Source organism: Lepidochelys kempii, chromosome 21 (assembly GCF_965140285.1).
Source record: "Lepidochelys kempii isolate rLepKem1 chromosome 21, rLepKem1.hap1, whole genome shotgun sequence".
Taxonomy (NCBI): domain Eukaryota; kingdom Metazoa; phylum Chordata; order Testudines; family Cheloniidae; genus Lepidochelys; species Lepidochelys kempii.
In genome coordinates, this window is record NC_136400.1 from 5,964,708 (window position 1) to 5,989,168 (window position 24,461).

The 24,461-nt window shown below is 48.5% G+C and overlaps 1 protein-coding gene across 4 annotated transcripts in view; it reads right to left on the minus strand.

The window, feature by feature from the left end:
* IKBKE (inhibitor of nuclear factor kappa B kinase subunit epsilon) overlaps positions 1 to 24,101 on the minus strand; it is an 80,485-nt gene extending 56,384 nt beyond the window's left edge. For 2 of the 4 annotated variants that reach the window (XR_013634886.1, XM_073319756.2), the window contains exons 1-17: positions 23,810 to 24,099; positions 21,025 to 21,148; positions 19,327 to 19,467; positions 18,483 to 18,618; positions 16,874 to 17,055; positions 16,060 to 16,220; positions 14,539 to 14,649; positions 11,558 to 11,737; positions 10,787 to 10,983; positions 9,378 to 9,442; positions 9,192 to 9,283; positions 8,337 to 8,438; positions 5,957 to 6,032; positions 5,734 to 5,843; positions 2,767 to 2,843; positions 2,525 to 2,564; positions 1,428 to 1,529 (exon numbers count right to left, since the gene is read on the minus strand). Coding sequence is in view for 3 of the 4 variants with exons in the window: in XM_073319756.2 (XP_073175857.1) it covers positions 1,428 to 1,529; positions 2,525 to 2,564; positions 2,767 to 2,843; positions 5,734 to 5,843; positions 5,957 to 6,032; positions 8,337 to 8,438; positions 9,192 to 9,283; positions 9,378 to 9,442; positions 10,787 to 10,983; positions 11,558 to 11,737; positions 14,539 to 14,649; positions 16,060 to 16,220; positions 16,874 to 17,055; positions 18,483 to 18,618; positions 19,327 to 19,467; positions 21,025 to 21,120 (1,868 nt within the window). In the remaining variant the exon portion in view is untranslated. Of the gene's footprint in view, positions 1 to 1,427; positions 1,530 to 2,524; positions 2,565 to 2,766; positions 2,844 to 5,733; positions 5,844 to 5,956; positions 6,033 to 8,336; positions 8,439 to 9,191; positions 9,284 to 9,377; positions 9,443 to 10,786; positions 10,984 to 11,557; positions 11,738 to 14,538; positions 14,650 to 16,059; positions 16,221 to 16,873; positions 17,056 to 18,482; positions 18,619 to 19,326; positions 19,468 to 21,024; positions 21,149 to 23,809 lie in introns of all 4 variants that reach the window. The other 2 variants (XM_073319755.2, XM_073319754.1) reach the window with 2 other exon arrangements.
* Between the last annotated feature and the right edge of the window lie 360 nt (positions 24,102 to 24,461).

Below are 24,461 nucleotides of genomic sequence, written 5' to 3' on the forward strand. Positions count from 1 at the left end.
TTAACATAAAATCATTCTTTGTAAGTGGAGCTCTGTCTTAATAGCAGCCTCGTTGTGGTACATGAAACCCTCCCATTAAGCGAACAAAGAAATCAGCCACTTGAAGGGAAGCTGAGGCAGTTTTGAACTTGGAGGGATGGTCGTCTGGATTTTTTTTTTTTAATGCTGCCATGTGTGAGTTCAATATAGAGGTGTAATGGGACAGTCAGGGAAATCACCCCCTTTTCTTTTCTCCCTCAACTCCAACTGGTCAGCACTTACCCAGCCAGGGAATTAAATTTTCTCTTCCTCTTACCCACCTATAGCTTTTTCCTGTGCTCTGGGTTATACTTAGACCCTGGTTGGCCAATTGGACAGAGCACTGGACTGGGATTCTGCAGACCTGGGTTCTGTTTCTGATTCTGCCACTGCCCTGCTGGTTGACCTTGGGCAAGTCACTTAACTCTCCCCAGGCCTCAGTTTCCCCATCTGTAAAATGAGGATAGCGATATTGCCCTCCTTTGTAAATGCGCTTTGAAACCGAATGATGAAAAATGCCATATAAAAGAGCTGGGTATTTATTATTACCCTGTAACGACTTACACACATGCTTAAGGCTTACTGACACCATAAATAGCTCCCCTGATGTTAGCTAGGGCCCTAGACTGTAAGCTCTTTCAGACAGGAAACAGGTTGTTATGCGAATGTACAGCACCTACCACAATGAGGCTCTGATCCCTGACCGGGGCCTCTAGGTGCTACTGCTATACAAATTAGCATGATAATAAACATAGGAAACATATTAGAACTAGGGATGGATCCTCAAACCCCAGGATCCAAACTCCAGAGATAAGCATCGTCAGCCAAACAATCCAAAAGCTGGGGGTCAGAATCTCAATGTAAATCCAGTCTTTCCCAGGGTTCAGGTTCTTTGGATTCAGACCATCGCAGAAATAGATACAGGCTAAAACATGGATCTAGGATTCAAACTTGGGTTTGTCTCTGAATTACATCCATCCACACCATTAGGATCATCACTGGCAGGGCCTCTCCACCATGCTTCTTAATAAGCTCTTCTACAGAGCGATGGCTGAGAAATTCTTGGCACGGGATAGAAACACGAGACAGGCAGTAGCAGCCTTAGAGGGTTTCTTACTAGCTTTGTGGCTTATTATTATTTCGTCCCCAGCCCCAATGGGAGGTACTAGTAAAATATCTTGAGCCAAGCCCGACCATTAGCGTAATTCTTGGAGACCTTTAGCAGCTACAAGAGGTTCTCGGAGGGGTGTTCACAGGAATCAAAGCCCCTGCACCATGATGATCCCAACCCATGACTATTAACACAGAGGCTGCTCCCAAAGAACCAGCTCTGGTTACAAGAAAAGCTAGAACCAGGATATCTGGTGTAACACACAGGACACAAGTGAAGAAGAGGGCACGGCCATTACCTCATTATGCTCCCATGGGTGGCCAGCACAACTTGATATTTCTGTACGCAGTCCTCCTGGAAAACTGACAGGACCTTCTTGGCCAAATGCCCTAAATTCAGCCTGAAAAGATTGGGGGAGAGGAAAAAAAAAGAAAATGAGCATTCTTTGAGTGGGATTCAGTACCATCGCTGAAGTAACATGAGCGCGGAGATGGTCTCCAGAAAGGAAGGGTGGGGGTGGGGGAGGAGGGAACTGCACTTTCTGAAGGGATGGCAAATTCTCCCGTGGCGTGAAAACAAACACGTCCCAGGCAAAATTTCGTAGGAAAACTCTCTTCAGTGGGAGATTTTCCAAAACCATCTAAGGGATTTAGGAGCACAAGTCCTACTGAAAGCGAGTAGGACTTGTGCTCCTAAATCCCATAGTCATTTTTGAAAATCTGCACCTTCAAAGTTTAATGAGAAAGTCCATAGTAACGTTAGAACTGAAAATATATCGGGGGGTATAAACTCTTGTGTCAGGTGAGCATTTAAACAGGTGATTAACGTTGTGCAGGTGTTAAAGTCCCATTGGCTTCAATTGGGTTTGGGGGAGATTTTTAAATGCATAAGGGCCATTTAGGTACCTAATTCCCACCGAAAGTTAAGCATGTGGCCTAACTGCTTTCCTGAACAGGGCTCTTCAGGCATAAACCAGCGACTAATCGCTGGTGGGCAGTAACCTGCGGCCAGTTGTTTTAGCAGCCTCCATGACTGATTTTTCATTTGTATTGTGATCGCGCCTCAAGGCCCCAATCACGGATTGGGCCCTTTTGCATGAGGCGCTGTATACACAGAATGAAAAGGCAGTCTCTGCCCCAAAGATCTTACAGGGTATGTATATTTACATTATGGGGTTTCTTGCACCTTCTTCTAAAGTAGTTTGGCTGGGAGGAAAGGGCTGGGATCGATAAACCGATTGCCATGGAAGTCATTTACAGGCCAGACATTCTTAGCATTAATATGTGAGAACATTTTGAGTCTCCTCAATAGGCAACCAGAAATGCCAGACATTGAACCGCCCTGTTAACTGTGGCCAGGCTTTCAAGCCCCTGGAAGAATGGGTTATTTACTTACTTATCCAGCTTGTGTATTTGTTCCTCATTGTAGGCTAGTCCTAGAAAAGAGAAAGATACTTATTGGTCAAGTGCCAGGAACCTTCCACATTCATACAGACGGTTACATGTACATACACACACTCACAGCTGCTACACTCTAGCAAGAGACCTCTTGAGAAAAAAAGACTACAGCGGAAATTTTCCAACAGCGTTCAAGTCAATGGTAGTTGGGTGCCCAACTCACCAACTTCAGCTACTTACGCGGACTCATCCGGGTCTTCTTGAATTGCTTGTATATGAGCTGCATCCTCTCGAGGCAGCACTCCATCTGCCGGATGCTGTGGAACCAGGACATGAGATGCGTTTTCTTTCCAGCCAAATGTTCAATTAAACCTCGTTTCAGACAAGGAGCTGGGTCTGCAGCTACCCATTTCCTTGTGAGTCGCACAGAGCGCAAAGCAAAGGCTGTGCTCCCTAGTGGACGGAGCACTGGATTGGGATTCAGGATACCTAGGTTCTATTCCCAGCTCTGCCACTGGCCTGCCGCATGAACCTGGGCACATCCCCTTTCTATGCCTCTGTTTCCCCCTCTGTGAAATGGGGATAATTATACTGACCTCCTTCGTAAAGCCCTTTGAGATTGACAAATGAAAAGCTCTACACAAAGCTAGGTATTATTTCTACCCCAGCAGGACTTTGAAATCCAGGTGGCTAAGACCAGCCCTGAGGCATTTACTTGTTTCCTCACGCAACAAACCACCAACTCCCTCCTTGTTAGTACTGCCACTAGACTTTACTTGGCTCCCACCATCGGGGTGTCCAGGCATCTCACTAGACTTAAGCTGAGACAGTCAGGATGTCAAGACGACTACATCAACTCTGAGCCTTGTGTTAAGTCTCCTAGCATTGCATCAGCTGCAGCATGGCTCCCCCAGCAAGAGCCCTTGCGTAGAAAGGGCACAAGTGGGTGCTTTTACTGTCGGCGTTGTTTAGCCCTGCTCTGAGTGGGGTTAGATGACACACCGGTTAAAACACACACCAAGACTCCCACTGTTGCTAACAGAGGAGGGATGCACAAATGGGAAATTGTAACTAAAAGCTCAGTGCAGGAAAGGCTCAAGAGAGCTTAAACCCCATCTCCCTTTGGGGCAGCCAGCCAGGAATTCATCAGCAGCAAGGCCTGGACAAAGAAGGCTGTCCTGCAGCTCTTCCCACAGGGGGCCAGGATCATGTGGATTCATCCTTCAAACACACCTGTTATTGTGACTGGTTGGTTCTGGTAGCGCCTGCAATGTTCTGAGGCATTTTCCAAGCAGAAAAGCAGCGCAGTCCCTGCTCCAAGAGAGATTTCCCAATGGTGCCTATTGCAAGCTTCTTCTCCCGCATCCCCAGCTTGTATTAGCCCAGGGACTGTGGCGGTGGGTAGCAGGACAGAGAGGAACACAGCTCCCCCACCTCTGCCCAAAGCAGATGGGTGCTTTCCCTTCCCTCCCAGGCGTGGGGAGAGCAGCTCCCACTCCTATGAGCTCAGGGGGTGCAGTGAGAACTCCCCTCCTGTTTCAATCTACTTTAACCCCTACGTATTGCACCTCTGAAATATTGTGCTTGTGACTGGAGCAGGCTGCAAGCTCCCTGGTGCAGGGCCTGGGCATTTTTCATGGGTCCACTCCTCGGCCATTCAACTAAAACCAACAGAGTGGTAGGCGTGGCATGGCATGGCATGGGTGGGGAGGCACTTAACCACCCTTGAGCTAATGGGGAAATTGGGAGCCACCTCAAGAAAACCTCAAACTGAACACACAGAAGTGGGTGTATTTAGGAGCTGGTGCCCGAGACCACATCCTGATTGTCAAACCTCCCCAGAGACTTGCTCTGCCAGTCTCCCTTCCACCTATGCTGCCCCTCCCTTCTCCATTTAACCTCATTTTCACCTACTCCTCCGCTCCTTTAGGTTTGGCTTCCTGCCCCTTCCTCCCCCAACACCTCCTTCGTTTTCTACAGCTGTCGATTCATTTGCCTGAGGCAACCTCCCCATCTCCTTCCAAAGGGGAGTCCAGTCCCTCCAAACTTCTCCTTCTCGCCTAAGCTTATTATTGACATTCACCCATAGCGGGCATTGTGACACTTGCCATGATGGACATGATAAAAATAAGCTGCATTCCAAATAGAGCTTAGTTTAAACAGCCATGACCTGGAAACACAGAGGCTTCTGAGTGCAATCTCTTTGGGCTCCTGGGGAAAAGCTCAGGCACAGTTAATACCATAAGACAGGCCCTAGTACTCTAATCCAGGAACCTGGCATCCTCAATGCAAGTGTTAGATAAGGATGATAAAGAGCATCCTTGAGATCAAATGCCACCAGAGACTACAGTATACACATTGTATATAGACATTGCTCCTCTATCCATTTAGACACGTTTCTGCTCGAAGCTGGGACTGAATTGTTCTTGTAGCAGAAAGTGAAACAAGTTCCAAATAAGTAGCCTGAAATGAAATCCAACTCCCTAGAATCACAGCTGGCCAACGCACAAGCACCAAGAACATTATAGGCAGTACAGCCCAGTGGGTAGGGACTGGGCCTGGGCGTCGACAGCCAAAGAATCATAGAACCATGGGTTAAAAAGGACCACAAGAGCCATCTAGTCTAACCCCCTGCCAAGATGCAGGATTTGTTGCTGTGAGAGAGACAGTCCTGGGTTCTAATCCCAGTCCTGCTACTGACTCCATTTTCCCATTTATGAAAATGGGGATAATTATTAGAATGGACTGAAAAATGGGGGGGGGGAATGCTGACATATTTGGTGCCAATTTTCCAAAGTTTTCCCATGATAATAACGATACATTTAGAAAGTACCTTGAACCATATGGATGAAAGGCGCTACAGTATGTGCAAAGTCATATTATCAGTGCTAATAACAGTACTTAAATATAAAGTGCAAAATAAGGTGTCAAATACTGGCAGTGCCCTGGAACGACATATACACATATCTAAAGTGCAGCACTTACATCTGTCATAGAATCGTTATCAATGTCTTGCACTTACAAGCAAAGTAATATTAATACAAAATATGTACTATTAACTGTGTGTACACGAATACTGGTAGTGTACTGTAACTTGTACCTTGAGATAGGCACACACTCTAAGTGGGTGTGTACAGCAACGCACACAGTTGCATATGAAAATACATTAATGGTTTTCAACATTAAACAAAAGCGTAATCCACAAACCTATCTTCATGTGTCTGTTTCCTGTGCTTTACCACCTCAGACAAAAGAGAGTCCAATGTCCCTTTATATTCGGAGATGCTGTGGGAACATCTGGTGAGGTCTTCAGTGACCTACAGTGGGAAAGAAAAGGTCCAGATCAGGGCTCTCCATTAATCAGAGAAGTTCCACATGGGCTTCTCAGCTCCTCCCCACACAACACCCGCAGCTGGAGCTACATACTCACTGTCTGCAGCCTTGTTTTCACCTCAGCCAGATCCTTCGCCTCTGGACTACTGTTGCCCCCAGAAACAGAGTCATACCTGTTGGACACAAATCAAAGCGTATTAAACCAGAGGCTGGATTCAGAGGGGCTTTTCCTGCTCTGGGCTAAGGGGCAGATATCACCTGGGCAAATGAAAACTATCTTCTTAGGCTGGACGTTTCGAAGGCATCTAGGAGATTTACAATCACAGACCCCATTGAAATGAATGGGAATCGCACCTCTAGGCAGCTCTCAGCACTAAAATAACCCAACCCCATATACACCATTTCCCACCACGGAGGTGATAAACCAAAGAGGTAAGAGCTAAAAAACCAAAGATGGGTTTAGATTTCACTGGAGCAGCAGTGAGCGCAGTGGATGGATTTAGTAGGATTGTCTGAGATTTCCTGGTCTCTGATGGAAGTTCCACTAATGGAGCCTCGTACATGGAAATAAAAGGCACATCAACCTAACGAGTGCAGTCAGGCTGGAGGCAGCGTTCAGCAGAAGTACGCTGTAATGGGTCTGAATCCTAGAGGTTAGAGACAGAAGACACACATTCAAGTCCAGCCTCCAAAGCCAATGCAGAATTGTTCCTTATAGTAAATTCTACAGGATTTTGTCCATTCTTGTTCCAAAAGGACAGGGATTCCACTCAATGTCTTGGTCTGACTGACCTCCCCCTGGGATTTAGGATAATGCAGTGTAAGCCATTAGTCACATGGTTTTCATTTTACTGAGCAACAAGGCTCTTATTTTCCATTTGCATTCAGCCAAAGATTCCAGCACTGGTGTCTCCTTGAATTTACACTGTGACTTCATCTCTGTGGCTTATATAGTTTGCTGTACCCTGTAATATTCAGTCTGAAAAACCCCAAAGAGCAGCCAGACCACCAGGGACTAAAATCCAAGTTCTTATGAAACTGGAGACTGATCATCCAAGGGGGGGTGGGAAATGGTAACCATTCAGCTCATACATTCCTGCACATTCCCCTTGTACAAGGATTGCAGGAAAGTAACCCTCACCAGCAACCCAGTTTACTCATGAGTCTCTTTCTCCACTGCCCCAATCATCTGGTGCACAATATCTACAGATAACCAGCAATGGCTCCTGACCAGTGCTTCTTGCACAGAGCATTGCCATGGTCATGTCACTTATCAAAGTAATATCAAGCTCTTGTATAGCATTTTTTTTAATCAGTAGAACTCAAAGTGTTTTACAATGGAGACCAGTGTCATTAGCTACTTTTTACAGATGAGGAAACTGAGGCACACAGAGAGGAAATGACTTGCCCAAGGTCACCAAAGGGCAGGAGGCAGGAATAGAAGCTGGGTCTCCTGAGTCTCAGCCTAGTGCTCTATCCAATAGGCTGCACTGCCAAGCACTGCCTTGAGTGGTGAGCTAGATCCAATTCCTAGTGGACTAGTGTCCACATCACCAAAACTGCCACCACTGGTTGAAGATCTCAGCACAGAGGACGAGGACTGTGAATGGGCCCTGTAAACAGAATGGGGAAGTGGTTCAGACAGTCGGGGTGAAGGTACTCTACATCGGTGGGGGTAGCGGTGGGATACTGCACTGCTTACTTTCTATGCTGTACCAGCTCTGTGGATAATAAAGGACCTCGTCCTCCTTGGCTGTCAGGGGAGTTCTCTTCCTGGTGTTCCACTCTGGATCCCTTGTTTGCACCTTAGGATCTACATGCTCTGCCCTGGTTTTTGGTTCTTTGTCTCCTGCAGTCAGTTAAGTTCTGGGTTCTGTGGCTGCACATGTGGCCTTTGTTGTGACCCTGGGGAGTTCTGCTCCCCATCCCAGGATTTAGGCAGCACCAGATTCACCACAGAGATGTTAACGGAGCTCTCCATATTTTTCTGTCACACACAAGAGCAGCAGATGCCTCAGTACAGTAGGTGGGAAACCTACATCATCCCAAGTCCAGAGAAGAGAACACGGCCTTTGGATTTATAGTAACCAAGAGTCCTTACCTGATGCTTCAGTCCTGTGTGTGTGTGGTGGGGGGGGGGGCACCAAAGAGGCCTCAGGTGGATTTTTCCAAAGCCCCAGTGTGACAGAGGAGCACAGATCCCAGTGGCTTGCAGCTAGACTTGCACTCCCGAGACACACAGGAGTTTTGGTAACTTTCCCTCTCAATCCCTAACGTTCTGAGAGCTGCAATAACTTCTGCTCAAGCTGGAGTGACAAGGGCCTGGGCCTGTGAAGAGCAGAGGTGAGCGTGTTCAGCCCACGTGCGGGACAGACACAGCTCAGCGCCATGACCACACGTGCACAGCTGCAGAGCATCCTGCACTGGTGCCTGCATTACCCCTCGCTGCAGAAGTGACGGCAACGAGCGACACTTACAACACGAAGGCTTTCAGCTCCGTATGCTGCAAGCAGCTCAGCATTGAAACGGCCGCTTCCCTTCTCTCCAGAACACGGGAGCACTTGGCTTTCAGGCTCTCACTGCAAAGAGACGGGTTTGTCTGGAATCGTGCAACACCCCTCACCCTCTACGCAGAGCGAGGGGTACAGGGCACTTGAACTTCCTCCCAACCACATCTGCCTCTCCCTCTCCCGGCCCCCGCCCCTCAAGCCCCAGCCTCGTGCTTCGGGGGTTCCTTTGGGTGCTTGTAACCATGAACGGTAGAATATACACCGCTCTGAGCACCTGATATCGGGGGCCCTAGAATACAAGGGTTCTTGCTCCGATGAGCTTACGGTCTAAACAGGCAAGACCCTGTACTATGTGCATTAACACCGCTGTATTGACCACCCTGGCCTGAACTGCACCGACCCATCAGTGTCAGAACATGACTAGTGCACAGACACAATGGGGACACGGATTCCACCTGGAACACATGCTCTGAACGAAGCCCTCAGGTGTCTCTAATTCATGCACACCCTTCTGCAGTTGAGCAGCAGAGAGAATATCCCCCGTTTTATTTTGTACGTCTAACATTACATATGCACGCACACACACACACACACACACGCACACACACACACTAGTATTGATCCAAACCACTGCAGCATACACAGTGACACTGCAAGATTTGGAGCACCGCTGTCGAATACTATTGGGGGACTGTCTGAGTAAGCCATCTGGTTCTCAAACACAAGGTATTTCTATCAGCTACACAGTGAGAAAAGGAATCAAACAGTTCCCACTGTTCTTTACACAGCACCAGCAAGGCACACTGGCCGGCATGTACTTACATGACCCAGTAAAGACCTCTCAGAATAAATTCTTGACATTTCAGAAGTGACCGAGAGATCTTCAGTGTCTGGTGAACGGCACTCAGGACACCCTAGAAGGGAAAAGGGCACTGCCACTGACCGCTCCTTCACTTGAGCACGATTTCCAAAGCCTATTTCAATCTTGAGCTGAAATCCCCAACGTACCTTTGCCATGCTGCAGTCAGCTAGGACATCAACCTTTGGGACAAACTTTGGAAACTCAAGTGATGCTGAAAACAAAGAGACATCATTCACAGCCCTTTGAGGGTATACTTCCCATATCGCCCACTGGACAGAGGGACCTCCGTGCTTCATGTTTGCTTAACAGGGAATGTCTCATGGAGTTGTACTTCTGTGGATCAGCACTGACATCTAGTGCCCACCTATGTGAACCACAGGTATTACACAGATACATGGGGAGGGAGGGGGACAGTTTCACATGGGAGATTTGGACTTAGAAGTCTCATTTCTACTTTAAAAAATGACTTAGGCTTCTAAGTCACATAGGAGGAAATGTTTAAAATTTTACCCCACAACTTTGAAGTTGTACCATCAGCTCCTGTGCACAAAACCCAAGCAGGAATTTAACTGGCTGCCACTCTCATCTCAACCAATGTTTTATTATACAGACATCGACACAGAAAGCATCCTTCCCTGAAGGCGGTATGGGCACTTCTCTGTCTAATCTAATGGGAAGGGTAATGTTCTCCTCTCCAGCTCACATTGTGGGTCTCTGCAACACATTTTGCTCTGGAGTTCTGCACATGGAATAAAGAGAATATAAAGCAGAGAACTGCAGTGTGGATCCTAATACACAAAAGTACTTAGCAGGTAGCACTTTTGATCTCTCAAGTGAATTACAAATATTAACTAATTAATCCTCTTCATATCTTTAAGACAAGGCTAAACAATTTACATTTTGCAAATGGAGAATGAGAGGCAGAGAATTTTCACTCAAGCCCATAGAGGGAATCTGTGTCCGATCTGGGATGAGAAGCTAGAAATTCCTTGCTCCTAGTCCTGCACCCAGATCACTCGCCCTCATCTCTGGGTTCAGCAAGACAGAGCAGAGCTCAGACTTTATTGACTGACAGTAACACCTAGATGTCTCAGCCAGGTCCTGGCCCCACTGTGCTAGGCACTCTACATAGAAATCGCCCGAGATGGTTCCCACCCTAATGAGTAATCTAAACAGACAAGACAGACAAAGGGTGGGAAAGGAGTATTATTATTACTCTCATTTACAGACTGAGGATAGAGGCACAGAGAGGTTAAATGACTTCCCCATGGGCACACAGGAAATCTGTGTCAGAGATGAAAACTGAACCCAACCCAAACACATCCAATGCCTTAACCACAAAACCATCCCTTCCTCTCTGTTGAACTTTGTCCTAATAAGTTACAGTTCTGCAGTGAGACTCCAGATGAAGTGACCAAGAGCCCTGTATCAGGAGGACATTGCAAGCGTGACCATGTGTGTGCATACACAGATGGCGGAAACTAAACTCACTAGAAGAGCTCAAATGGCTGGACGGGAAGCAGAAGGCTCCATTTTACGAGATGACTGTACTCACGATCTCTGAATCTCACTCCCACTGGTTCCTCCGGTTCACTGCTCAGCAAGGTCAGAGGGCTATTTTCTGTGGTTCTGGAGAAATTGTGAGCTTGCAGGGTGGGTTCCAATTGATACAGGTGACCTTCAAAAAAATATTCTTGATGGGGAGGGGCTATATTTGTCTGTGTGAAGACAGCTTCTAAAAATATGGTGGTACTGAAACAAAAACCAAAAAGGGAATGGAAGGGAAATAAAACATGAGGCTGTCAGCAACCAAGATGATTTCACACAATAGGCTGTAGTTGGGCTATTATTCTGCCCCCACCATCCCCTCCAAAATCCTACTCTTGGGTTTATCATTCACCAAAGGAAGCTCAGTTGAGATCCAGCAAAGCTTTCTGGCAGCCTGCCGCATCAGACTTGTTCACACTGATACGTATTGTGGATTGCCATTGCGCTAGCATTCTGCCACCTGAAAGCATTAGCAGTCTGACCCAACTTCCAGTGAAGTCAGGGTGAGACTTGCCTGTGACATCAATGGGTTTCAGAGTATGCCCGATATGAGCGAAAACACACTCAAGAATCACTTCCCCTCCAATGAAATGCAGCCTCCTGTGGAGTGGAGGGCAACAGAGCAGGCATACAGGGGACAGGAATAAGCAACCCCTTCCAGCTGATCCATCTCCCTGGGAAAGCGCAGCTCAGCATTAAACTGAACCTTCTGCTTTCCCCACTGGGTTTTCAGCCTGGATTCTTCTCCCAGATTTGCCAGGGGCTAAGCTGTGCTTACGTGTTGTAGGCATGGATGTAGACCCGGTGCATGGTAGCTTGCTGCAAGGAGAAGACATGGACCACTATCCTGTGCAGGATGTCACTGGTTTCAGCAAAGAACTGATCAAAGCCCCAGCATTTCTCCTGATCAACTTCCAGAATGTTAGCCAGGATGGGGATGAGCTGGCTCTTCAGCCCCCTGAAGCAAAGGAAAGGAAATAAAGATGTTATTCTCTTGCGCACGCACACAAATATGAACAGAAGACAGTGTGTTCCAATGGATAGGATGCTGGCCTGGGACTCAGGAGACCTGGGTTCTATTCCCAGCTTTGTCACTGACCTCTGTGTGACCTCGGGCAAGTCACTTCACCTTTCTATGCCTCTGTAAAGCGGAGAGAATACTAGACCTTCTTTTGTCAAGCGCCTTGAAATCTACAGATGAAAAGCATGCTCTCCAGGTAAAGAACCCATGCGTGATATTATCCTGATCCAACTCCCTTTGTAATCTTTCCAATCAATTACAAAAGGAAGGGGACTGGCAATTATAAGGACGACACATCATCAAATTGTATGCCACACACTCCCCATTTCACGGCATGGCCGAATAGCTTCTGACGAGCTCTCAGGAACGCATGCCTATGCTTTGTCATCATTAAGGATTCGTTCAGCTTTCCTTGACACAGGCCCATACAATGTTCATCCAGCATCCATGGGCTTGTCACATGCATTTCTCCAGACGCTCCATTACAATTTAGCCCTCGCAAATGAATCAAACTCAGGACCCAGCGAGTTTGTTTTCCCCATATTTATTTCCCTGGGGATGTAACAGACAATAAATAGACGGGTTCACAGGCTGTCAGACAGGAAGAGATAGACTGACTATAAACCTCTTTCCTTGAACCCTCATCTTGATAGGATGGAAAGATTTGGAGGGGGGGGGAAGAGTGAGTGGAGGGTTTAAGAAATGAATGTATTTTCTTTTAAGGTGAATTTAGAGCTGGTGAGAGGTGCTGGACTGACAGCCCTAGAGACTGAAATCCCCTCTTTAGCCTACATAAAGAAACTCACTCACTCTACCAAACAAGTAGAATTGGAATTAGGAGTTTGGCTCATTTTCCCTCCTGTCATGAACGATGCCTGGCGCCATGCATAGGCAAGGCACTGGGAAGAGGAAGCAGAGGGGAAGTGTGGAAGTTACTATCCCCTCAAAGCATGTTAAGAGAAAGGACACTGGGACAGAGGCTATGAAGTACTAGAAAGACTGTTCCAAAATGGAGCACCAGTGATGTGTGTTTTTCCCAATGCCCTCCCATAATGCACTTCCTCCTAGACACTGACAAACATGAATGAATCCAAACTCCTTTGTGTAGTTGGTGAATACAATTATTTACATTTTGCAGATGGGAAAACAGAGGCCCGGAGAGGGAAAATGACAAAACCCCCAAGTTAACCACATTTTTTGTGCCCAATACAGCACTGAGAGTCAGCGCCAGGAACTGAACCCAAGCATTCTGGCCCAGAGCCTCATTCTCTAATTATGAGCCTGTGCTAACACAAATGGACCGATTAGTGTATATTCTGCAATACACAACTGAGAGACATGGGAAGAGAGGGAGTAGACAGAAGTTGGGGAGCTCATTGACAAAGAAATATCCTCCCTGGTTGGGGTTTTAAGATTAACCATTTAGCTCTTGGAGAAAGAGGAGAGACAATGGAACTTGCAGGATCACCTCGAAAGTCAGAACCCATTGCAGAAATTATTGAACTCAACCCCCACACAGTAGTGCAGCTGCTACAGATTAACATGCCTGTGAGAAGTCTTCACATTATTTATTAAGGTAATAATATGCTTTATTGGATATGCGGTCACACTGGTTCTGGGCTCGATCCTTGTGATAAGTCATTAGGGTTGCTAGGTTCAATAAGGACTCATGGCACGATTACACCCTAAATTCTGATTTTAAGTACCAAAACTATCTTCTGCTGCGAAAGGGTTAATACAGACACTGTCAATAGTGGGAAATTTTGGAATTAACCAAAACAACGTGAGTCACTTCAACTGGGAGGGAACATGTGACAAAATGGGCAAAATCTCTTTCTCTGGATGTACAGCACGGGACAAACACGAACTGTTTTGAGGCATTTTATATACACTTAAGCCCTTGACACCACTCCAGCCTTAACATAAATGAGAATCAGGCCCCAGGCACATATGAATGAGCACATCACAGACCACAGGGGTATAGTTACAGACAACTATAAGGAAGGGCACAGAGAGCAGTGTGCTCCACACATTTTCTTTGAGGCTGCAATCACAGCTTGTTGAGAGCCTTGTACTGCTCTGAAAGCCTTAATCACACTCAAGGTTCTTTATTTCAACACCAGCCGCATGCCCAGCGCTGTGTGGGACACGGGGCATTGGGGAGGATCGCGGGCAGCTGGGATTGAAGTCACGCACCTTTTGATCAAAAAGCAAGAGCCTGCTAAAAGCCCCAGCTCTCAAAGGATGTAGCCAACTCCACCATCTCTGCAGTCCAGGCACTGGAGGGGGGGAGCACAGCGAGGCGGCGTAGGCATGCATGACACGCACAACACCGCAGTCCCTGCCCCCGAGAGCTTATAATCAGAGACAGAGAAAACGGGATGCCCGGAGAAGCCCAGCCGACGGAACGACCAGGCTTTTACAGCCGAGATTTTCAGTGCCCAAATCCCATTGAACACTGTGTTTACCTTTCCTTAAGCACCATTGAGAAATATCATTTATATAGAGGAATTAATATCATTCCAGACTCACCTGGTCCGGGTACGATGGGAGGGACGTTTGCAACAGCATAACTACATCCCTGGAGTATGCTGAGGGCAGAGCAGAGTCCCTGTGCTCTTTTCCAACCCGAAGCAGCACTTCTGTCTGTGCCACTCACTGACTGGTTGGAGGCCCTATGATCAAAGCAGGAGGAGGGAGAGCTCCCTGGAAGCAACCCCACCCCCTCCAGTACTCACACAGACAGCTGGCAGGTGATGGGCAGCTCGTAGCTCCACTCAATGGGCCCGTTCTCCTGCCTCTGGACGCCTGCGATAGCTCCAGCAGGTTTCTCCGTCGTTATTTTATACCTGTTGAAAGAAAAGTCGTTCCGCTGGGTGGAAACTGGACAACTGGCCTCCCCTGGGCACATTCCAACCACTGGGCTTGCAAACCTCTTGGCAAGTGCGTAGGGAGGACAGGCACAGAGAGGGGAGAAAATCAGTCTCCACCTTCCCATATCATAGGGGAGGAGTTTCAATGGACAGAACCAAAATGTACCAACAACGAGAGGTGCCTAAACCGTGCATGGAAAGCCAGGCAAACGGGAAGAAGCAAGCAGAGACTGTGTGTGCTAGCTAAGCCAATGGGAAACTGCACATGCAGCTACATAACCCACACATGCTTCGACTAGTTTGCACCTGCCTCTTTCATGGGTGCAATTTAGGCATCTGCTTTTTGAAGCTGCGATCCAGAACCATCAACCACCAAACCCCTCTCCCCCCACCCCCCCCAAACCTAGAAGTACAAAGGTATGAAAAGAAAAATCCAAAACCTGTTTCCATCATCCCTCGGGGGAAAAGCTGCATCGCTTTCAGAAGACATGGGGGGGGGAGAAGAGGGCGGACACTTCAAGCAACAGCATGGAAGTCAAGTCAGAAGCTGCCCCATCTTTCAGCCGTTAAACCACAAAGCCACAGAAACACCGTTATCAGGGCAAACGTACCATAGAAAGGGGCACTGATTGCCAGCTGCAGCTCTGCTGTCTTCCTGCCTGGATGCGCACCCTGAGCAGAACCCAGTTAATCCCCCATGTACTTGAGTTAGGGACAGCATGGCCGGCTTGGTCTCCAAGTGGGCTTTGCTGCCCGACACTGTAGTGCTAACCACAGGGGCAGTCAATAGCAGGGGCTGTATTGGTGACTTGCCAAGATGGGGCAGCCCCACAGAACGTGCAGTCCCTACTATATCGTTCGTATTCTGTCTTGTCCCAAGAGGCCTTTCCTCCCAGCAGCATGGAGCAGGGCATGCTGGGAACTGCAGATGAAGCCAGCCGCAGGCTACACTTCCAGCAGATCTAAGGTATACGTGAGAATCTGGGTGATTAAATCATCAGCTAGCTAAGGTGCATAAACACAAACAGACCCATTGAATTCCACATTAATAAAAATCAGCACAATGAGGAGTCTGTGGCTGAAATGGGTCTTCAGCAGACATCTGAGACTAAGAGCTTCATATCGGGACAGAGGCAGGACTCAAGAAAAGGATGCAACACAAGGAGTAGAAGGCACTGGCAGATCTGGAGTGGGGCACAGCACGGCATAGCAAGAGGTATTGCAGGTCAGGATTGGGGTGAATTGCTCACTCTCCATGTAGCTCACCTCATCCACTCTTCCTTACAGCTTCTCACTTTAGGACACAATTCAATTCACCAAACTCAGCCAAAAAAGACAACACAAAGCCCATGTAAACACCGGACTCCTGTCGGTGGCACTACCTACATGATTTCTTTATTCCTGCGAGGTCCGCCGAAGGGGATAAATGGGAGACTGCCTGTAGCAGCATGGTAAAAGGTTACCCCAATGCTCCACAGGTCTACAGTCACCCCGTAAGCCTTTTGCTGGGGTTTTCTCAGAACCGCTCGCTCGTACATGTCCGGGTGCTAATAGGATGAAGAGGAAGAAACGCATTGTGAATGAATTTGCTTTACTTATAGCAGATCCGTCATGGAAGCCAAGATTTCCCCAGTGACTAGTGATTTAGGGTTCTTCCATTTTTGGGTGCCCAAAATGAAACACTTCAGAGGGCTTGGTTTTCTGAAAACGTAGGCACTGAAAATCAGATCCCTGTAAGCTGGGCTCCCCAAAATTGAGGCATTCCAAATCTCCAGTCACTTTCAAAAACCTTGGCCATAGAAAGCGAAGTTCAAGCAAATGAGTCTCGATGAATGAAACGCTTGGAGACAGAGAGGATGTCCACCATTCTAAGTGGCCAGAGCAACGGACTGAGACTAGAGACCTAGGATCTCGTCCCAAGCTCTGTCACTGACCTGCTGGATGATCCTGGGCAAGTCACTTCCCCCACCCCCCCTTGACTCAGTTTCCCCATTGGTAAAATGGGGATAACGATAGTGAGCTCCTATGTACAACACTTTGAGATCTACCTATGCAGAGTGCTATAGCAGAGCTAAGTATTGTTGTTATACACTAAGCATAGCAACAGCCCAAGCTCCTACCATTCCACGTATGCTGAGAAAAGTAACCCTTCCTTCCTGAACTCTTGCTCGTTAAGAAACTGGCATTTTGCTTTACTCACAAGATATTCTTCTGTCCCGTAGACGGACACAAACTTCTCGTCATCGTCCAGCTCTCGAGCGGCCCCAAAATCCGTGAGCTTATAGATGCTCTGCCCGTCTTCCCCCACCAGCCGCATGATGTTTCCTGGTTTGATGTCCCGATGGACAATGCTGTTCTCACGAAGGTGGTTCATGCCGGCCACTACGAGCATAAAGGGGAAGTGAGACACTGCTGAGAATGGCCGCAGCTTCTCTGAGCTGGCTTGGCTAACTAACAAGCAGCAGTGTGGACTAGAATTGAGGGAGGCAGGCGGCCCTGGGTTCAGCTTTCAGACCCGGTGAAGCAAACATGAGCTTGGGATAGACAGAGGAAAATCACGAGCACGAGGACCATTCTGAAGAGGGGAAGGGAGCAGAGGCAAACCGTACCATCTCCGACGTGTGATAGCGTGGGCACAACCTACCTGCCTGCTCATTTGCACAGTTCAGTCTCTCAGCTCCCCCAGGATGCCAAGGGCATCCTCAGAATCCAAGCACCCCAATGGAGAAGCGCAGCGAGACATTCCTGACATGCTCAGGGTGGACTTGCTACAGGGACAGAGAGCTTTGCAGCACCTAGAGTATTTGCCAACCTAAGTTCTTGGAGATGCCCACTCATCAAACGGCCTCTCAGGGTGGGAAAGTGGACAGTACAGGGGCTCCGTTCCAGGGTATGGAGTCTTTCACCTGCCAAGTTACTAGTTCAAATCCAGCCTGGGTCAGTAGTGACTGACCACGCTTACCATTTGGTGGCCTGAATTTGGCAGTCTCAGTTCTTAAGGGAGCTGACTAACAGTCACAGCTGGCCTCAGCAGAGGACAAGTGGGTAGGGGAAATGCACTTCTGGTGGAGGGACCATACTCCCTGTGTATTCGGCAGACAAAGGCCTTCACTCTCCACCATTCACACTGCTTTGTAAAATGCACCTCCAGGCATGCAGTAAGTTAGTTTTTGCCCCCATCCACATCTTTACAGAAGAGCAGATTTAATGAGGAGCTGGGTGTGAGGAGAGATTAATAAGACTGGGACTTTTCAGCTCAGAAAAAGAAATGACTAAGGGGGGAGATGAGAGAGGTCTATAAAATCATGACTGGTGTGGAGAAAGTAAATAAGGAAGTGTTATTGTCTGCTTGCTCATAACACAAGAACTAGGGGCCGCCAAATGAAATGAAGAGGCAGTATTTCTTCGCACAACACACAGTCAACCTGTGAACTCCTTGCCAGAGGATGTTGTGAAGGCCAGGGTTCAAAAAAGAACTAGATCAGTTCATGGAGGTTAGGTCCATCAGCGGCTATTAGCCAGGATGGGCAGGGATGGTGTCCCTAGCCTCTGTTTGCCAGAAGTTGGAAATGGGCAACAGGGGATGGATCACTGGATGATTACCTGTTCTGTTCATTCCCTCTGGGGCAGCTGGTACTGGCCACTGCCGGAAGACAGGATACCGAGCTAGATGGACCTTTGATCTGACGCAGTATGGCTGTTCTTATATACAGCAGAATGCAAATCCCATGTCCACACTAGCTGCATCGAGCACTCGTTTATCCCCCTTTCCCGCCACAGACACCCAAGCTAGTAGCTCTGAGACTTACCAACACAATGCAACACGATGAGGAACTCTGACTCGGACAAGCCAAAGGAGTTCTCTGGATCTTCTAATACGCTCAGCAAGCTCCCACGTGAGCAGTACTCCATCACCAGCACCTTCTGCTTGCTGTTTCCCTGAGTCTGGGAGGCAGAAGGAGAGACTGATCCCTTGAGCAGCATCCTGAGAAACAGTGACCCTGTGACGCTGCGTTATGCACAGAGTCCCGGGGTAGGCTGCTGTGTCCCACCCCTTGTCCCGTCCACGGGAGGGTGGCACCCCTTCCTTGCCCGAGCGGCCTACGTGGCAATTCTAGTCAGAGACAACTGACTCCACAGGCAAGAGTACGTTGGGTGGGAAAATGAGCTCTGCCGCCCAAAACAAAGTCTGTGATTAACACAACACCCAGAACTCGAAGGAATTGGCCAATGAACCGCTTGAGTGTGTGATCCAGGACACTTGGCTCCATCGCCTAGGGCGTGGGAATCCGGGTAGACTAGTGGTTAAAGCACTGGACGTGCCGGCAGGGCACCTGGGTTCTATTCCTGGCTGCATCACTCAGCTGGCCTGGGGCCTTGGCCAAGTCACTTCAGTGCGCCATCCATCAGTGGGGAACACCACCACAGGGACGCTGGAAGAGGTCATGAGTGAATGGTTGTGAAGTGCTTTGAGCTGAAACAATAGGGAGGGTCGAGGGTGAGTAGAGAAAAGCCACAGGAAGAAGCTGTGGTTATTTGGCAGCAGCAGCCCATCCCAGCAACCGGTGCCTTGTCACAGCTGCTAAAAGCCAAGTCCCACTGCATTACCATCAACCCACACCTTTCCCATTGCAGAGCTAGCGACAGACTTACAGTCTCTTCAACTGCAAACAGCTTGACAATGTTCTTATGGTTTAATTTCCTCAGCACCTCAAACTCTCTCATCTGCACCTCCTGTGGTCTCAGGTAGCTGGCATTATTAAAGACCTTCACAGCAACCAGCTCTCCTGATCTCTGGGCAAGGAGGAGAAAAGGAACAGGACAAATTCAGAGAGCAGCCCCCAGCTGGAATGCTAGCCCGCCAGGAAAACAGGTTAGTGGACAACACATGCTCTGTAGTGTGGGTACGTTCTGTTCTAGAGGGGACGATCAAAACGAAGCCAGAAGGCAGCTCAGTTTCCAGGTGGGCATGAAAGGATTAAGGGGGAGGATTTCAAAAGGCAGAAAGGGAAGTTAGATGCCCAGCTCTCATTGAAAATCAAATTCCCCTTTGTGTCATCTTAAAATCTCCCCGCAAGATCAAGAGTACCCCTGGGTTTAACACACTCAACAGGCTGCAGTACAGTAGCTGGTTGTTTGACTCTCTCCCTCCTTCTGTTCCCCATTTCATACCCAGCCTGGCGCCCTCATGCAGTTCCTGTCCTGACCGAATAGCTCGGGCATGGTTAGTACATTGCAGTTTGGAAAGCAAACGATCCTGGCAATGTGTGTTTGTTTCTTTGTGGGGTTCACCCATTCTCCCCACTGCAAAGCTATGTTTATTCAGTTCTGTAAAACAGCTCCAGCGAGACCTGAAACCATCACCCCAAGTCTCTCCTCCACGAGAGTTAGTGGGTTACATTATAAACCATCCTTTAAACCAAATCTCCTTCCAAAGCCCTTCTCTGAACTGAGCAGTGAGAAAACGCTCTGAATAAACTTCAAAGAGTAGAGACGCTGACCAGCATCTGGCCCAATCCCAGTGGGTTAATATCCTAGAACTCATGCACGATACATTCCAATGATTATGGGTGGCATTTTCAGAAACGTTCTGCATTCGCCTAGCTCTCCCTTCCCCCAAGGCTACAGGGAGTTTTACCATGGGGATAGAATGGGAGTACAGATAAGCCAAGGCATTTTGAAAAACCCAATCATGTCCTTGCTCTAAATTACCCCTTGAAAACCATGGCCTAAGTCAGCATCCGAATGAAAACTGGCCTGGATCAGGTTATCACAAGCAACTGCCTTGGATGATTTCGCAGCCTGCTGTCTTCACTTGCAGAAGACAGCAGTGCAGGGAATGTAAAATGATGATCAACTGTACGGACACAAGATCAACCCTGGCTTTGCTCGCTGGGCTGCGCAGCGTGAGGCGATGGCTGCAGGGCACCAACAGGACACGGAGTGACGGTGATAGAAACCACCCACCCAGGACTCGTTTACGCATAGTTGAGATGAGAAGGGCATGCCAAGGGTTTGGCAGCTGAGAGCAGCAGGTTGCGTGAGCACATAGAGGAAGGCTTGGTAGCTCCAGCTGTGGGAGCAGCTATGGGGAGTTGGGTTGGGGTGCTTGTCACCTGGGAATTTGAGGGTGGGTTTGGAAGCATGTCACAGATTGGGAGGTTTTGGCAGCTGGAAGATCAGAGAAGGGTTGGTTGTTGAGAGAGGGTTTGGCCTTACGTCACTGGGGGGGGGGTGAGCCACCAGGTTGGACAGACTGGAAGGGAATCGAGTTGGAGCCTACATGGGTCCATGTACTGCCCGTAAACAACCGAATCAGCTCAGGCTTCCCATCCTGTGCCCCTCACTCACCTTGCTGCGGGCTTTGTACACACTGGCTGTAGCCCCTTGGCCCAGCACATCGTCCGTGTTCCAGAGGTAGTTGGGCGTGCTCTGCATTTTCAGCATGAGGCCAGCTCACCTCTGAGCTGCGAGGCTGAGAGGAGAAGACAAGTCTGTGAGGAAAAGAGCTGTTTACACACACAGACAACCCCGGCAGCCCAGCCCCAGTGCGCTTTCACATGCCTCCCTGCTGTTCTAACACTCGTTCCACTTCTCCTGCTCCCTGAAATGAGAGGTGGGACCAAGACACACACAGCCCGGACAAGGAGATGAACCTCCCCCACAGCTTGGAGGGTTCAGTTTCCATCCGTTTCCGTAAGAAGCTGATTGTAACACAGCCAGCCATACCTACTACTGCACGGGTGTCACTGAACCAACACAGAACGTCACAGCAGCGAAGTCTGATCCCTTTGGGCTAAAGCCCAGCCTGCTGCCACTGCAGCTGTCGGAGAATCTCCATCAGAGGTCAGCAGAAGAGATGAGAGTTGACACACAGCCGAGTTTGGATTCTGTCCAGCAGAGGTCAGTGGTGCACAGACAATACCAATCAGCATAAGGAGGAACAATCCATCTCTAGCAGCAGATCATTATTCAGCGGTTACTGACCCACCTCGCCCCACCCATTCTCCTATCTGTGTCCACTGCCCCCCCCCAACTCTTCTGCTTTTTCTTGATCAAGTGGAGTCCTTCTGTCTCCCTTAAAAAGCAGCCACCAACCGCCCTCTGCAAACAGCACGAAAGCAGAGCTCAGAAAGGATGGGAGAAGTTGGGTAAGGACGGAGCTGGGAACCTTGGGCAGGGAAACCCAGCCAGTAGCCACTCAGGCTGGTAACGAAACACTGACTGATGAAAGGAAAATACTAAGCACTGAGGGCTGCAAGGTAAGAGGCACCTCCCAGCTGTAAGAACAGAAGCCTATAGGATTGCAACACCAGCTTCACAGCCACGGGTTAAAGAGGAAGCACTCAGTTTCCTGCCCAGAAAGCTAAAAAATTCCCAGACGTAGCGCTGTCTCTGCTCAGCGTTCAAATCTCACTTACCAGCAGCAGCATTTCATTACAGTGAACCTTCAAGCTCATGTGGTTATTAGAAATGAGCTTGTGTCAAACTCCACAGTGGGATGTCCCAGGCTAGAGTCGCGGGTGAGATTGCACATGGGCAGAGGGGACACTGGGCAACAGCTCAGCATCCGAATTGGGATCCAGATCCAAGTTACGCACCCAAACCAGTCATGACAAAGAGCTGAACCAAAATTCCATGTCCAAACACGCCTGAATTTCGTACGCCTGCAGTTCTGTCTCCTGTGCCCACCTCTAGTTGTTCTAGGAAAGGGTGCACAAGCACACGCTTCGACACTGTGCCCTCACATGATGATGCCAACTGAGGCGTATTCGGGGCTGGACAACTCAGTTTGGAAGTCAGGTCACCACCCCCTAGGGAATGGGAAGCGGATGGGCACATGATGCTTCTTACAAGCAGCGCTCAGGGCTTCAGCGGGATACCCATCCAACCCCACTCATCAGCTCACTCTCCCCACAGGTGAAAGCGGTTGTGCAGAATTGATTGGTGACAAATGGCTGCCATGTTCCACTGCAGAGGTGTCTGTCCTGCTGTGGTGAGCCGAACTTGCTTCCTCCCACCCCCAAATACCGCATCCATCATGCAGTGCTGTTGTCTTCCTGGCAGCTGCCCTTCACCCCATTCAGTGGCAAAGATGTACACACATAATTCGCCAAGTGCTTGATGCATCCCCGCTCTCCTTGGAATAGAAGTAGCCAGTTATTAGCCAATCCATGTGCACGGCCTGCTTCTCCAAACTGGAAATCATCCCTTCCAGCTCTGTTTTTAGGAGATGTCCAGAGCCTGAGTAGTCAAAACGTTACAAGTCCATGGTAAAGTGAGCTTGCCGAGCCGCATGGAGGACACCTGCAGTGCAGCACCCTCTGGCCTGCGCTCTCCTGGCATGTGCTCTAAAATTCCAGGCAAAAATAGATCACAAAACCTAAGATCGGAGATAGGGACCTTCTTCAAACTAAATCAACTTCTTTAAAACGTGGCTCACCGAAAAGGACACAAACCCGGTCCCTCACTCATGGGAGCGGGCACATATGTCTGGAGCATCCTCTGATCTAATTCTACAGGCTCCCTTAGATCAGCACCCAGAAAAGAAAATGAGGAAGAGTCTTGGCGAATCCTCATATTAATACAGAAATGTTCTCAAGGTACAAGTGGCTAAAAAGAGCAAGTGAGCCCGCCAATGTTCTTGCCAGGATTAACATGGTCTATCAGATCATGCCAGATGATTTAACAGTAAAGAATTTACACCCTGAACAAGAAAGCCAGTTCTGCTCTAGTCCAGCATAGAATATGTATTGATCTTGGGGATATCACCTCTAGTCTCCCTCTGTTTCTCATCCCCCCCACCCCAAGACTTCGTTTCGCAGCTGTCACCAGCACATGATCCATCTCTCTCTCACTGTCCTGGTCTCACACTGTATCACATGCAAGTGGGGATAACAATGCATTTCACTATTGTTACAACATAATACCATGCTACAAAAATGCACACACACACACACCCCAGCACTATCTGTAATCCTGGTTGCACATCAGGGGTTTCCATACACCACCCTAAGAATAATGCAGTGTAACAAAGCCAGCGTAGATGCCAAGAGAGGAATATTCCGTAGCATTTACCTCGCTCTTTACATCTGCAAGACAGACTGTACAAACATGAAAGGAAATTCCCACTCACCTGAAGACAGCAGCTGGCTCAGAAGCAACCTATGCAATGAAAACCCTTAAGTGCCCAGGTTGGAAGCCATGGTGTGGGAGAAGCTTTCACTTGAAAGCAGCCACAGGGACCCCACACAGGCAGGGATGGATCGCAGTCCAGGCTGAGACTTTCTTTCTGCTCAGACTTCCTGCTTTCTTTTTCTCTTAAAGGGACACTGTCCAGTTTCTCCCTTGTCATTTGAACACATTGCGAGCATCGACACAGTACCCCTTTTCACTGAGCTGACGCACATCAATGCAAATCATTGTTTCCTGCTTTGATGGACTTACAGTAGAAGCAAGAGAGACCAAATCATGACCTGCCTGTCAAGCCATTGAACTGAAGTTCATCTCCAGTGCAGTATTCTCTCTCTCTCTCAGACACACACACACATATAAAATTGTCATGAAAAGTTAAACCAGCCCGGTACAAATTCTGCTCCCTCACCTTAACAACTCTGTAATAATTATCCCATCAGAAGCTATGAAAATGGGTGGTGGTGGGGGGAACAGCCCTTCCCTAACCCTAAGGATAATCCTTGCCTTTTTTTTTTTTAAAAAAAGGCAACTAAAATGTTGAGGTCTGTATTCCATACACACACACACAGGAGGATTAATCCTGTGGACAGGGA